The 14,238-nt window shown below is 34.6% G+C and overlaps 1 protein-coding gene across 3 annotated transcripts in view; it reads left to right on the top strand.

Moving 5' to 3' along the window:
- Positions 1-14,238, top strand: part of LOC138175799 (inositol 1,4,5-trisphosphate-gated calcium channel ITPR2) — a 529,022-nt gene that overhangs the window by 403,947 nt on the left and 110,837 nt on the right. For all 3 annotated transcript variants that reach the window (XM_069106292.1, XM_069106291.1, XM_069106293.1), the window contains 2 exons: positions 4,280-4,387; positions 7,211-7,403. In XM_069106292.1, coding sequence (XP_068962393.1) covers positions 4,280-4,387; positions 7,211-7,403 — 301 coding nt within the window. The remainder of the gene's footprint in view (positions 1-4,279; positions 4,388-7,210; positions 7,404-14,238) is intronic.

Genomic DNA, 14,238 nt, shown 5'->3' with positions numbered 1-14,238 from the left:
CTTCAAGAAGCCTTGACTTGATTGCCTTCATCACTACTGCCTTCCCTCTGAGATTATCTCCAATTTACCTTGTATGAATCTCTATCAGTATACATACATACATGCATGCATGCAAAATTTTTTTTTCCATGTTGCTTCCCTCATTCAAATATGAGTTTTCACCTTTCTTTTTATCTCCAGACCTTCACACAGTGGTTGGCACATAATAAAGTTTCAATAAACACTCATTGATTTAGTTTTACTTATTTGTATTACAGATTTTAATGGTAACAAGTAGAATGACAATATTTTCTAAGATTTAGAATTTTTCCAGGAATGATATTTCTTCTTTTTAACATGTAGCATTGTATTCTTAGTTCAGTCCCTCATTACTGCTAAAATTGATTTTTTGAAACTTTTTGTTGGTTAGTCTTTCAAACCATGTCTTGAAGTGAGTGCCATTAATTCCAAGTACAGTTATTAGGGTCATTTTAAGTAATAGGGTTAGGTTTCATAGGATGCCTATCATTCAGTATCTTCATTAGCTGCTTGTCAGTTTTTAATTAGTGTTTAAATTGGATTTCTCACTCTGACCATTCTCCATGGACATGCCATTTCTGCATTACTGTAACTTGCCAAATGGTTTCAATTTTGAATTCCAAGAGTAGACTAATAATAGTGCTATTACTTTCTTAAAGTATTTCTGTTATTTATTTATTTTTTACATAGTATAGTATAGGAAAGGACACATGACAGTTTACAGGTGAAAAGTATGATTGAGTCAAAGATTCCTCCCTTAGAAATTGCATTTTTTTCTCTAGTATAAAAGGATTGTCATTCTATCTAAAATATTATATGTAAATATTCTATACTCTTTAAAGTTTTAAACATTATGTGATATCACAAATATATACATGCCTTGATTGATGAAAATTAGAGCTATTCATTGGACTATGTGCAGATTAGTTGTAACATGGAAGCAATTAGTTTGATACTCAATCCTCTGCTTTTAAATCCCCAAATAACAAAACTATTTCACACTTCCTCTATAAAACACCAATATTATTTATACCTTGACTTGCAAAGTTGTGAGAAATGTTTGATTTATCAGTGACAGTTGATTTATTTCCATTACCTGATATTTGACCACAGTTCTCTGGCTTTTCCCGCTTTCAGAAAGCTGGAAAGAAGGAAAAGGATATAGATTGGCTTGGTCAGACTCACGTATGCACTGAGTAAAGCAAGTCATAAATAGATATAAAATTGGATGTGATGACACTGAGTTTCTTATGAAGTGCTTAGCCCACTAAGCTAGGTTGATCTTTTAAGTACACAGATAAACATAAACATTGCAGAGATTTTTGCCAACACATTGCTTGGCTATAAGATAATGAAGCCGACTTAAAAAAAAAAACAACAACTGCAAGACAACATTCAGATTAATGTGGTCTTCATTAGCTTCAGGAGGCTACGAGTATATTTTGAGACGGCATGGAATAATGACTGGAGAGCCTCAGATACAGATGTACTTGGGTTTAGCTCTCACGCTGACACATACTGACTCTCTTACCATGAGCATTCCCTTAACTTCTCAGGACTTCAGAAAACGAAGACTATATTACAGAACAATGGCTAATCTACATTGGTAAATGGTTTCCTTATTGCCAGTTCTCAGTGCTAATGAAATGACATATCACAACAACCACAACACAACTACAACCACAACACAACCACAACCACAACAAACTAATGTGTATTCCAATTACATTATTATGACTCAAAACATTTTTGAAATACATCTTTTGAAATTATCTTAAATACTGTTTGCACAAGTGAAGAGAACAGAACTAAGAGAATAACAAAGAAAACTACAGTAATAAAAATAAAAGCACAAGAGACCTCTGAAGTTAGGAGAAAGTACATATGTAGGAACACTCTTCCCTCTTCTTACTGAAGAGGTTGCAGACTATGGATACAACATGTCACATATGCTGTGAGACAGACTGTTGTTACTTGGTGTTACATAACTTATGTTTTCAAAAGGAAAGTTTCTGGGGGTGGTGTGAATAGTTGGAAAGTAAGTGTAGTGTAAAAAACCCCCCAAAGTCATCAATAACACTTCAAATAAAACCATATACTTATTCTTTTTAATGTCTTCAGGAGTGCTTCTATTGAGAGATTCTTATTTACAAGACAGTTCTAGTTGCTGGGGATGGTAAAGCAAAATAGAAAGCAATCCCTCTGCAATCAAGGAGTTTATGTTCTACTGGAGGGATATAACATGTAAACATATGTAATACACAATAATTGGTGGAGGAAGAAAGAATTTAACAAATGGGATGGTCAGTCAGTAAAGGGCTGAACCTTGAAAGACTCTAGAGAATGTAAGAGTCAGAGGTGAGGGTGAAGTGTATTCTGGTAGGAATTTATAGTGCCTGGGCAAAGGCTCAGAGGTAGGAGATGGTGACCAAGTTTCATGATGAACAAGTAGGTCAGTTTAGCTGGAATATAGAGTGTAAGAAAAGGAGGGATGTTCAATTCCCCAGGACATATAGACTGCAGCCGGCTGGGAAGGGCTTTAAATGTTAACCTGAAGAGTCTGTGTTGTATCCTCAGAGAAATAGTTATTAATATAGGCTTGTTAGCTAATTTAAAACATTTTAACTATATTTCAAAGCAATAAATTTCCGTTGTAATCTTTTCCATTTTATGCCCTTAAAGACATTATTTTGAGAAGGAGCCTATAGGCTTTACCAGATTCGCAAAGGGGTCCATGAAACACAAAAAGTTTAGAACCTCCATCCTAAATGTAATAGGGAGCCATTGAATATTTTGAGTAATGGAGGAGCACTTTTCATTTGCATAACTCCATTTGTTTTTCTTGGAGTTGTCTGCACATTTGCACTACTGTTCCTGATTCATTTTGTTAGCATTTTCCACAGTGTGCTTTAGGTGATCAAGTTTGAGGAAAGAAGAGAAAGTAGCATTTACCCAACATACATAGTTGTGTTTCCTAGTTATCAACTGCTTAGGCTTCTCTGTGAACATGTATGTGTATAAAATGCATTATGTGCAACTGAACATTACATATAATAGACATTCAACAAATGAGGTTCTCTAGCAGTTCATGTAAATATGTAGCATGTGCATATACACATATATTTATACATGTGTATATATCCATACATGTATTGTGTATATATTTATACATTTATACATACACATGCATTTAATGTGATGGTGCAAATTACATGATATGCAAAAAGACTACAGAGTAGATGTACAAATATAATATGTATATGAGTATATAAATGGTCAGCCGTGCTTTAGAGGGTTGATCGTGGCAGTTATATGGAGGAGAATTGGACGATAGGAGAAAATGAAATATTTCAACAAAATAATTTATTCAAATTTGAGGGCATCTTTGTTATTCTTTCATTCAACCATTATTCACATTCTTGTCTTCATCCTTAGCTCTTTTCCCCTCACTTCCATATCCAGTCAGTTGCTATATCTTCTACTTATGTAGCCAACAACCTAGCTTAGGCCCTCATCAATTTTCATGTGGAATATGGTAGATAGTCTCCTAATTGATCTGACTTTTAGTCTCTCCCCTCTGCAGTATTCCTCCACATAGCCGCCATATTCACCTTTCAAAAAAATGTCTGGTCATATACGTACAAATTGGAAAGTTAATTTGAAAATATAACCTGAATAATATGCTTCATTATTCTGTGATCCCCTTCCTGAAAATATACCTCAAGGAAATCTTGAGATCCAAAGAAGATTCAATATAGTATCTACCAAAATATTAATAGGAAAGAACTGGAAACAAATTGAGTGTTCAACAACGTGAGAATGGCTGAATGAATTGTGGTATATGAATGAAATGGAATATTATTATTCAGTACAAAGTAGAGAGAGAAGAAATTAAAAAATTTTGGGAAGCTTTCTATGAGGCAAAGTAAAATAGCAGAACCAAGAGAACAGTGAACACAGTGACTGTAACAATGTGAATAAAAAGATCGTGAAAAATGAACTGAAAAGGAAAAGACTGCTAAAACTAGTAACTGAAAAAACAATAATGATACTGGAAAACAGATAATAAAATATTTATATATTTCATGATCACATTAAGTGTTTAAGTGTAGTTTTGTAATTTGTTGACATTTTTGCAGGTAGAGGAGATTATTAAAGATAGTGATGATATAATAACAGACATTTTTTTTTAAAGAATATGCATCAATACTTACCACTGTAAGCCTGAAGAAATAACTTTTTTTTTTCATTTTTTTTCTAGCTGGCTCGCCATAATAAAGCATTGCAGCAGATGCTTAAACCAGGGTCTGATCCAGAGGAAGGAGATGAAGCTTTGAAATATTATGCTAACCATACAGCACAAATTGAAGTAATGTATTTTTGTTTCTTGGATGAGGACAACTATAATAGAAACAATTTTATTTTTAATTTTAGACCATCCTCAAATATTTCTAGCAAAATTAAATAGAACTAAATGATTTAGCTTATGGATATACTGGAAAATCCTGTGAGATTGATATATGGGAAATAAGAATATACACTTTTAAAAATTGGAGATTTTTTTTCCCTAGCCCTTCATATTATAAACTAGAAAAGTTTTCAAAGGAAGCAATGATTGCAAGGCAAAAGTATTTAAGGAAGTCATTGTAATTAATGAAAACATTAATGAAGTAGTAGTTTGTTTATTTTAAATTGCAAAAATCTCATTAAATTAGAATTTGAGAATTTTACAAAAAACTCTTCCAAGTGAAAGAAACAGAGAAAGGAGCAATGATATTTTGAGATAGTGTCATGGGCTTGGACTAATTGAACCACTTCCATTCTCAGTATCCAATATCTAGCCCTACCCTACCCGACCTTCATGTTGTCAGACATTTAAAGATAGAAGTAAAGAAGGCATGGAGTCAATACAAATAGAAGATATACTGTGAGAAACATCCATTTAGTCACTAAGCTATCATTTTAAAATCAGTTGGCAAAGCTAATCACATGGATACTTATTGTTCTTAATTTATATCCATACATATTAATTTCAGTGGCTATTTTTATGTGCACAGTGTGAGATATGATAGATTAGATGAATGAGAAATGAAAGGTACCTTAGAGATCATTTAGTTCAACCCACTTTTTCGACAAATGAGGAAACTACAGTCCATCTATATAAAATCAATTGCCTTCAAGTCAAAGGGAGAAATAATATTACCAGGATTTGAAACCAAGTCTTCTTACTCCCAATGAAGTGCTTTTTCACAAGTGTACTCCAAAGCTGAAAAAGGAACACTTACTTCTTATTATCCACACAATTAATGCCATTTTTTTTTTTTGCCATACTTGGGATCATTTATGCTTTGCCAACAAAGTTCCGGGAAAAGAGTCATAGCTTGCTTTTCTTCCTGGAGGTAAGAAAGTTGGAATTCAGGATATCTCTTCATTGAAAAAGTCTGAGATTCAGAGCTCTTTGACAAATAGGGACCTTTTTGCATCCAGATAATGAAAAATGCTTCCATTTAATATTGCAAAAAGAGAGAGTAAGTTTTATCTCTATAAAAAAACAATGTTCAATTGTCCATATGTCATACCCCACATGCAAAGATTCGCACATTCTCAGAGATAGAATACCAGGGATCATCTAGTCCAATGTATAGTATGTTCTCAACTTAATTAACCTTTGGAAATAGTGTCCATTTAGACTATCCAAAGGAAAATTATTTTGAACCAATGAAATTCTATATTATAGAATTCTAAAATGAAAAATTTTATTACCGAATTATTTCATTATTGTTAGGCACAAATAGTAAAAAATTCATTTAAAAATATTGCTCCCTAGTGACATTCTGGAGAACTACTGTAATAAGTTTGATGAAAACAATATTTAATTATCACATCAATCTTTTGATTACAGATAATAGAACCTTAGAATCTAAATTCAACTTTTCGACTTGAAAGAGGCCTTACAATTCCAACTGTCAGCTCAGTACAACAATCCCTGACACTGTAGTCCACACTCTGTTTGAATGCTTCCAGTGATGAGGAATTCCCTACTTGTAACATTTCATTTTTGGATTGCTGTAATTATTAGAATACTATTTATAATGGGCAGAAGTTTGCCTCCCTAAAAGTGTCCTCCATTGGTTCTTTTTGTTAGCTGCAACTTTATACAAAATGTCTGCTCCCATTATAGCCCTTTAAGTATTTGAAGATCATTAATGTCTTCTCTATCAATGATATCTTTATGCTAAACACCTTCACTTCTTCAACCATTACTCATATGATTTTCAGACTTCTCCCTCATTCTAGTCACTTGCGCCCATATGTCCTCTAGTTTGTTAATATCTTATGATGCCTATTCCATAATTGAATATAATATTCCAGATGTCATAGATTCATTATCTCTTGTGAAATCACTCAGTGCAGTTTTATTGATGTAGACTAAGAGTATAATAACCTTTTAGCAAGCACAGAACTTGTGGTCAACTAAAATACTGAGGTCTTTTTTCACATGAATTGATATCAATTCAGCTATCTCCAATCCTGTGCTTGCACAATTATTTTTTTTGAAATTAAATATGAGACCTTGAATTTATCACTGTCAAATTGTTGCTGTTGTTCCAATATTCCAAACTTTTGAAAGTTCTTCTGTCATATGTGGAAACACCCCTTACCCCTTAGGAGTATGAGAAAATGACTCTGCAATTGTGTTTATACCAATCATTTCTGCATAATATATGTATATTCTAAGAGCTTTAGCTCAGTCCCTGTCTGAATAATCAGATTCCAAATTAAGGGGATCAGGATTAATAAGGTGATAGTATACATTAAATTGCCTGTGGAATTACTATTAGATACATAACTTGCAACTAATCTCCAAAGACCTTTCAAAGAATAGTGTCTGTGTTTTCTAAACATCATCCTGTTTTCCCCTTATCTGTTGTCTTTAAAGCAATCCTCTTTACACATCGAGTTAGAGTGAGACAACAACTATAAAGCTTGCCAAAACATAATTTTAATTCAGAAAGGATAAGAAATATTAATTCTTATTTCTTGGGGGGGGGGAAATTAAGCATCAGGCATATTTTTCATATAACTGAATTCATTTCAGAGTTTACATTATATATACTCAGACTAAAAGAAGAAAAGTAGATTTAGATTCAAGTGCTTAGAAATCTAAAGATATCAAAAATTTATATTTCAGATTGTTCGTCATGATAGAACTATGGAACAGATTGTTTTCCCTGTTCCAAATATATGTGAATACCTCACTCGAGAATCTAAAAGTCGTGTATTCAACATGACTGAGAGAGATGAACAAGGAAGCAAAGTGAATGACTTTTTCCAACAAACAGAAGATCTTTACAATGAAATGAAATGGCAGAAAAAAATCAGGAGTAAGTATTTTAATTAATGAAATGAAATTATTACTTTATATATGAGACAATAATAAATTTAATCATATTTCATGGCAACAGTCCTCTTTTTAACTTGTATTTCTTATAAGTCTAATATTGCATGCTTAAAATTATAAACTGAGCCTACTGCTGAAATGGAGACACCTGCCACTTACTACAGGAAAAAAAAGAGAGAAAACATGTGAAACTGACTAATTAGATAGTCTTTTGCCTGCAATCCTCTAGTTTTGTAAATATTATGGATTGCAAAGTAACAGCTGTACATTTCATTGTTGGACAGAAAGATAAACAGCTGCATAGCTGATGTTCACTCAATAGGCCTTGAATGGTCATTAACAAATTGTGAATAGAATATAGAAAACAAGCAAGCACCCTCTTCCTCTATTGTCTTGTGATTGAGCAAATTTTCTAAATTTTTCAAAGTGTCTCACTAAATCATAAAAATCTTAAAATATGATGCTTGGAGTCAGATGAAGTGAAATAACTGGATTATTGATTATAAAACTTACTTCAATACTTATGTTCATCTATGACCTCATGAATTTGGGTATTCCCAGTATTAGTATAGATCAGAACCCATCCATGCCTTCTAATACTTTTCAGTTCACATCCCTGTCTTTCTACCTATCCTCCACAAAAAACCTACCAACTTTGTAAAACTTATCGCATAAATATTGGCTTTTATTACCTAATATCCATTAATAGAATCTAAGATATAAAGTATTTTCCTGGCTCACAAAACTGAAGATTTCTTATGGTCTTATGATTTTGGACATTAAAGAATAAAAGGATGTTAGCTTTTTCTGACTTTTGGGAAGGTACTTCCAATTTGGCAGGAATCCTAGATTTGAAAAGCATTTTGTTAAAGCAAATATTTTCCAACTTTTAACTTCGGTGTCACTGCTTCTAGCTAATGATATCATTCCTTTTGCCCAGAATATTTCCTAAGTATAATAGGATCTTAAGGAAGGAAGAGGTTTTAATAGGTATTGGTTGGAGGAGCCCCCTATACTGATGAAATCATAGATCCTAGAAATTTTGATTTGTTGATTGCTAAATAATAGTATACAAGAAATTAATAAGTATGACTTGCTAAGTAATACTTTGACAGTACCACAAAACATCATCATTGAATATGAATTTTTAAAATGTATTTTCACAACATTTTATAGAATAATCGAAAATGTGGAATCATTCCCTTTATTATTGAAAATGTGGAACCATTCCCTTTATTATTATTATCCCATGTAAAACTTTTTCAATGAAAATTCTGTATGCCATATATATATGCATATGCACATATACTAATTAATTACTTTTGTTGGATTTCTATAGCACCTCTCAATAATAAAAATGACATAAAAATAATAGTTAGATTTATCTAATATAATTGGAAGTAGCTTACCTTTGGATGGATCCTATGGAATGCTGTGCTCCAAAAATGGAATCAAAAAGCCCTCCATGAACAATATCTGCCATGAACTCAGTCATTATGTTATAGGATTCTAGGATGAATTTATAGCTAGATGGCAAATTAGAATACTTACTCCAGCCCCTTCATTTTTACAGATGAGAAAGCTGAGACAGATGAGAAAAGAGAGATTAAGTAACTACTTCAACATCACAGTTGGAGAGTAGCAAAGGAAGGGTTTGAATCTAGTTACACAACAACACAGTGCTGAGTAGTGAAGGACAATGATAAAAAATAACTTCAATCTTAAATCTATATTAGCTTTATAAAGAGATAAATTAAGGAGTTACTAAAGAAGAAGGGGAAGTTGAAGACCCTGGAAACAATAACAAAACAATTGATAAAAAACTGCCCAAAGTCTGAAATTATTTTGAAAAGGAGATTAGTGAGGTGGCTGATGGTTTCATTGTGCCTGTGAGGCATGTAATTGTTGCTAAGAATTACTTCCTGCTATATGGCGGCATAGAAGCAAGAATACTCCCTGCACTCCCCCCATAACCACCTCAAATACCTATAAAAATGACTCTAAACAAACTTTAGGGCTACAGAACACACAAAGTGACAGAGAGAAACAAACGTCCTGCTGAAGACAGCCCATCAGACTGGCAGGAAGGGTTGATCCACTGGGAATAGAGCCCAGGCCCTCGTTAGTCCATGGTTTTAGCCCCAGGCCCAACCAGTGGTGGCTAGAGGGATTTTGGAAGAGTGGATCACCAGCAGCTGTGGCAATTTCCAGAAATATAAACCCATAGATGCCAAAGACAAAGTGAGAGGTCAATGGACTTTGGGAACAGGGAGTCTCTGCCCCCAGAGAGAGAAGCAACTGAGGCATGGCTGCCACATGGCTGCTTCAGAGTTCCTGGCCTGCAGATTGTAGGGGGACCAAGAGACCAGTCTGAGGGGTTTAACCTGCTTGGATCTGGATTGCTGTCTAGGGTGGAGGTCCTGGGGTGTGTGACCAGTATGCCAGAGCCAGTGGAGGTTTATGAGAGGGCACTCAACTAATAGCTCTAGCAGCTGAGAAAACTAGCAATTTGGGACAAAGCCCTAATCTCTGGTAGCAGAATTCTACTGTGGCAAAAAGCTCAAAAGTCAAGTAATTGAGTGGCAAATTGAACAAGCAAAGGAAGCAAAGCAAGCACAGAAATCCGACTTTGGACTCCTTTTTTGGGGACAAAAAATATCAAAGCATGGAACAGGAGGAAGACAACAAAGTCAAAACTCCTGTACTAAAAGCTTCCAGGGAAAAAATGAATTGGTTAAAGGCCATAGAGGAGCTTAAGAAGGATTTTGAAAACCAAATAAGAGAAGTGGAAGAAAAATTGGGAAGAGAAATGAGAATGATGCAAGAAAATCATGAAAAGAGAGTCAACAACCTGAGTGAAGAAAATAACACCTTAAAAAATAGACAAAGGGCAGCCAGGTAGCACAATGAGTAAGAGTACCGGCCCCAGAGTCAGGATGACCTGGGATCTAATCCTGGCTCAGACACTTAGCACCCACCCAGAAACACCTGGCCATGTAACCTTGAACAAGTTACTTAACCCCAGTTGCTTAGGAGCGGCCAGGTGGTGCAGTGAGTAAGAGCACCAGCCCCAGAGTCGGGATGACCTGGGATCTAATCCGGGCTCAGATACTTAACACCACACCCAGAAATAACTGGCCATGTAACCTTGAGCAAGTTACTTGATCCCAATTACTTAAAAAAAAAAATAGACTAACTCAAATGGCAGAAGAGGCTCAAAAAGGCAATGAGGAGAAGAATACCTTAAAAAGCCGAATTTGCCAGATGGAAAAAGAATCTCAAAAGCTCACTGAAGAGAATCATTCCTTCAGAATTAGATAGGAACAAATGGAAGCTAGTCACTTTATGAGAAATCAAGATACTATTAAACAGATCCAAAAGAATTAAAAAATAGAAGGCAATGTGAAATATCTCATTGGAAAAACCACTGACCTGGAAAATAGATCCAGGAGAGATAATTTAAAAATTATTGGACTACCTGAAAGCCATGATAAAAAAAAAACAACTAGAAATCATCCTTCAAGAAATTCTCAAAGAAAATTGCCGTGAGGTTTTAGAACCAGAAGGCAAAATAGAGGTTGAAAGAATCCACTGATCACCTCTTGAAAAAGTTCCCAAAAAGAAAACTCCAAGGAATATTATAGCCAGATTCCAGAGTTCCCAGATCAAGGAGAGAATATTACAAGTGGCTGAGAAGAAACAATTTGAATATTGTGGAAACACAATCAGGATAACACTGGATCTGGCAACTTCTACACTGAAAGATTGAAGGTCTTAGAATATGAAATTCTGGAGTTCAAAGGAGCTGCAATTAAAACCAAGAATCCCCTACCCAGCAAAACTGAGTGTCATGTTTCAGGGAAAATATGGTCATTCAATGAAATAGAGGACTTTCAAGCATTCTTGATGAAAAAATCAGAGTTGAATAGAAAATTTGACATTCAGATAAAAGAAGCAAGAGAAGCATGAGAAGGTAAATGGAAAAGAAATCATAAGGAACTTATCAAAGTTGAACTATTTACATTCCTACATGGAAAAACAATAATTGTAACTTATGAAACTTTTCTCAGCATGAGAATAGTTGAAGGAAATAGAAATGTATGTATATATATGTATACATACATACATATGTCTATAAAGGAGGTATATGGATGTATGAATACATATGTGAGTGTGTGTATATATATATATATATGTTTACAGGTATACATAGACAGAGGGCACAGGACCAGTTGAATAGGAAGGGATGATACTTAAAAGGTGAGAAATATAATGAGATGGGGAGAGACAGAGTAGAGTAAATTATCCCATATAGAAGAGGCAAGGGAAAACTGTTACAATGGAGGGGAAGAAGAGGAAGGCAAAAGGGAATGGGTCAACTTTACTCTCATTCAATTTGGCTTAGGGAGGGAATGAGATATATACTAAATAGGGTATCTCACCCTACAGGAGATTAGGGGGGAAAGGGATGAGACAGGGGATGATGGAGGGGAGGGCAGGTTGGGGAGGAGAGAAGTTGGAAGCCTACACTTTTGAAAAGGGACAGGGTCAAAGTAGAGAATAGAACAAGTGGGGGTGGAATAGGATGGAGGGAAATATAGTCAATCTTTTACAGTATATCCACGATAGAAATGCTTTGTGTAGCTACAACCTATATTGTAGTAGAACCTATATTGAATTGCTTATCTTCCCAGTAAAGGTGGGTGATGAGGGAGGAAGGGAAAGAATCTGGAATCCAAAGTTTTAAAATCAAATGTTTAAAATATATATACACTTTTTTTTACATGCAACTGGGAAATAAGCTATACAGGCAGTGGTGCATAGAGATCCATCTTGCCCTACTGGAAAGTCAGAGGGGGTTTGGGGGAAGATATAGGAGAGAGCAGATTGGGGCAGGGGTATACAGTGGGATTGCTGTTTTGGGGTGGTGGGTAGCGGAAAGACAGGGAGAAAATTTGTAACTCAAAATCTTGTGGAACTGGATGATGTAAAATAAAAATAAACATAAAAAAGAAAAAAGAAAAGGAGATGAGCATACTTCAATTAAAATTCTGAAAGTCCTAAAGATAGCCAGTAGTCACTCCCATGGTTAAAAAAAATGGGAGGAAAAGTGTATCAAGGAATACCCATAAAACAGGCATCAAATACAAGCAAGGGAAAATTTTAGAGAGCTATTGAAGATCTATGAAAAGACATTGGTATATTGCATTAATATCTATCTGGTATATGCTGAAGAAAACAAATACTGAAAAAAATCATGTGGAAATGAATATAGAAACACAAAACATATCAGAAGTTCTGAATTTCCTTAACAGTTAAAAGCAAAAATTAAAAGGTTAAGGCAATACAAGAAGTCAAATAGTGCCAAGACCAAAATAAACATCAATTAAAGCTTTATTACAGAGAGTTGAGAAATATATTAAAATATGAAGAAATCATATGCAAGAGAGAATTCCCTGAAGGAGATGGTGAAAATTTTTGGTTATCTTAGTGTTTGGCCCAAACAGTATATAGAAAGCTTAGATATTATTAATATATTGAACAGCTGAATTGTTATAGCAAGGGCAGTAACTAAAATTCTGGGTTATCTCACAATCTAGAAAGTGGTGAGGCTGGACAAGATGCTCATAACTCTTCACTGTAGTTCATGAATTACTAGCACAGCACTTTGCCAGCTTCTTTTCAGACATAAGCCTGATCCTGCCTTCTTTAACTTAAGGGATGACATAACTTTTTACCAAAGGATGAGAATGCTAGCGACCCTTCTGGATAGATGGATACATAGATAGATATATAGATGAATAGATAGATAGATAGAGCATTTATTAAGTACTTACAATGTACCAGACATTGTGCTAAACACTGGGGATTAGAATATGAGCAACTGAAATTGTGTCTGTCCTCAAAGAACTTAAATTCTCATGGGGGAAATCAACATATAAAGGGTAACTGGTAAGGAGGGAAAGGTACGTTAGAGGTGTTGTGGTTTGGATATTGTGTCTGGAAAGTAAAGGCCTGATTTTTGCAAGATAATGTGTTGTTATTCAATCATTTCAGCCATATACAACTTTTTGGGACCTCCTTTGGGTTTTCTTGGAAAAGATGAGAAAATCAGGCAAATAGGGTAAAGTGACTTGCCTAGGGTCACACAGCTAGTAATTATCTGAGGCTGGATTTGAACTCTAGACCTAATGCTCTATCCATGGTGCCATTTAGCTGCCTGAAAGATAAGGTAAAAGTCACTATTTAGAGCCAGAGTGATTCTAGCAGCAGAGTCTAAGGTCCTATTAGGATGATGGCTGGAATATAAGTGGTAGTGAATTTGGAGTTACTGGCTAGGAAGTGAAGTGGAGGCATGCTTTTGGACTTTCCAAAAGTAGCAACATATATGGTACTACTGTTTATTTTTACAAAGCCTTTGACTCAGTTCTATACCAGTTTTATTCATATATGGCATCTATATAAAGTAGAGTGGGAATGCTAGAGTATTTGTGTCCATAAAAAGCTGTTTTCTATTTAAAACATGCTGCCAGTACAATAATATCAAGGACAATTCATCGAAAATTTGGCTTTTTTCAGGGAGATAATTTAATCCCATTATAGTACTGCCTAGCTTTAGATCTATTATCATCTATCCTAAATAGAATTACTGTAAGTGTGGTTTCCAAATTAAAGAATTCAACCCAAAATATCTTATTACATATATGAATATATCCACTTATATATTTGTATACACACACACGTGTGTGCATACACACACATGTATGTGCATATATACACACATGTGTGTGCATACACACATTTATATGTATATATAT

The sequence above is a fragment of the Petaurus breviceps genome, unplaced genomic scaffold (genome assembly GCF_028583685.1).
Source record: "Petaurus breviceps papuanus isolate PSGF00001 unplaced genomic scaffold, PetGlider_PUasm1.0 79, whole genome shotgun sequence".
Classification (NCBI taxonomy): domain Eukaryota; kingdom Metazoa; phylum Chordata; class Mammalia; order Diprotodontia; family Petauridae; genus Petaurus; species Petaurus breviceps.
Note: the sequence above shows the minus strand (reverse complement) of the source record. Positions and strands in the feature narration are given on the sequence as shown.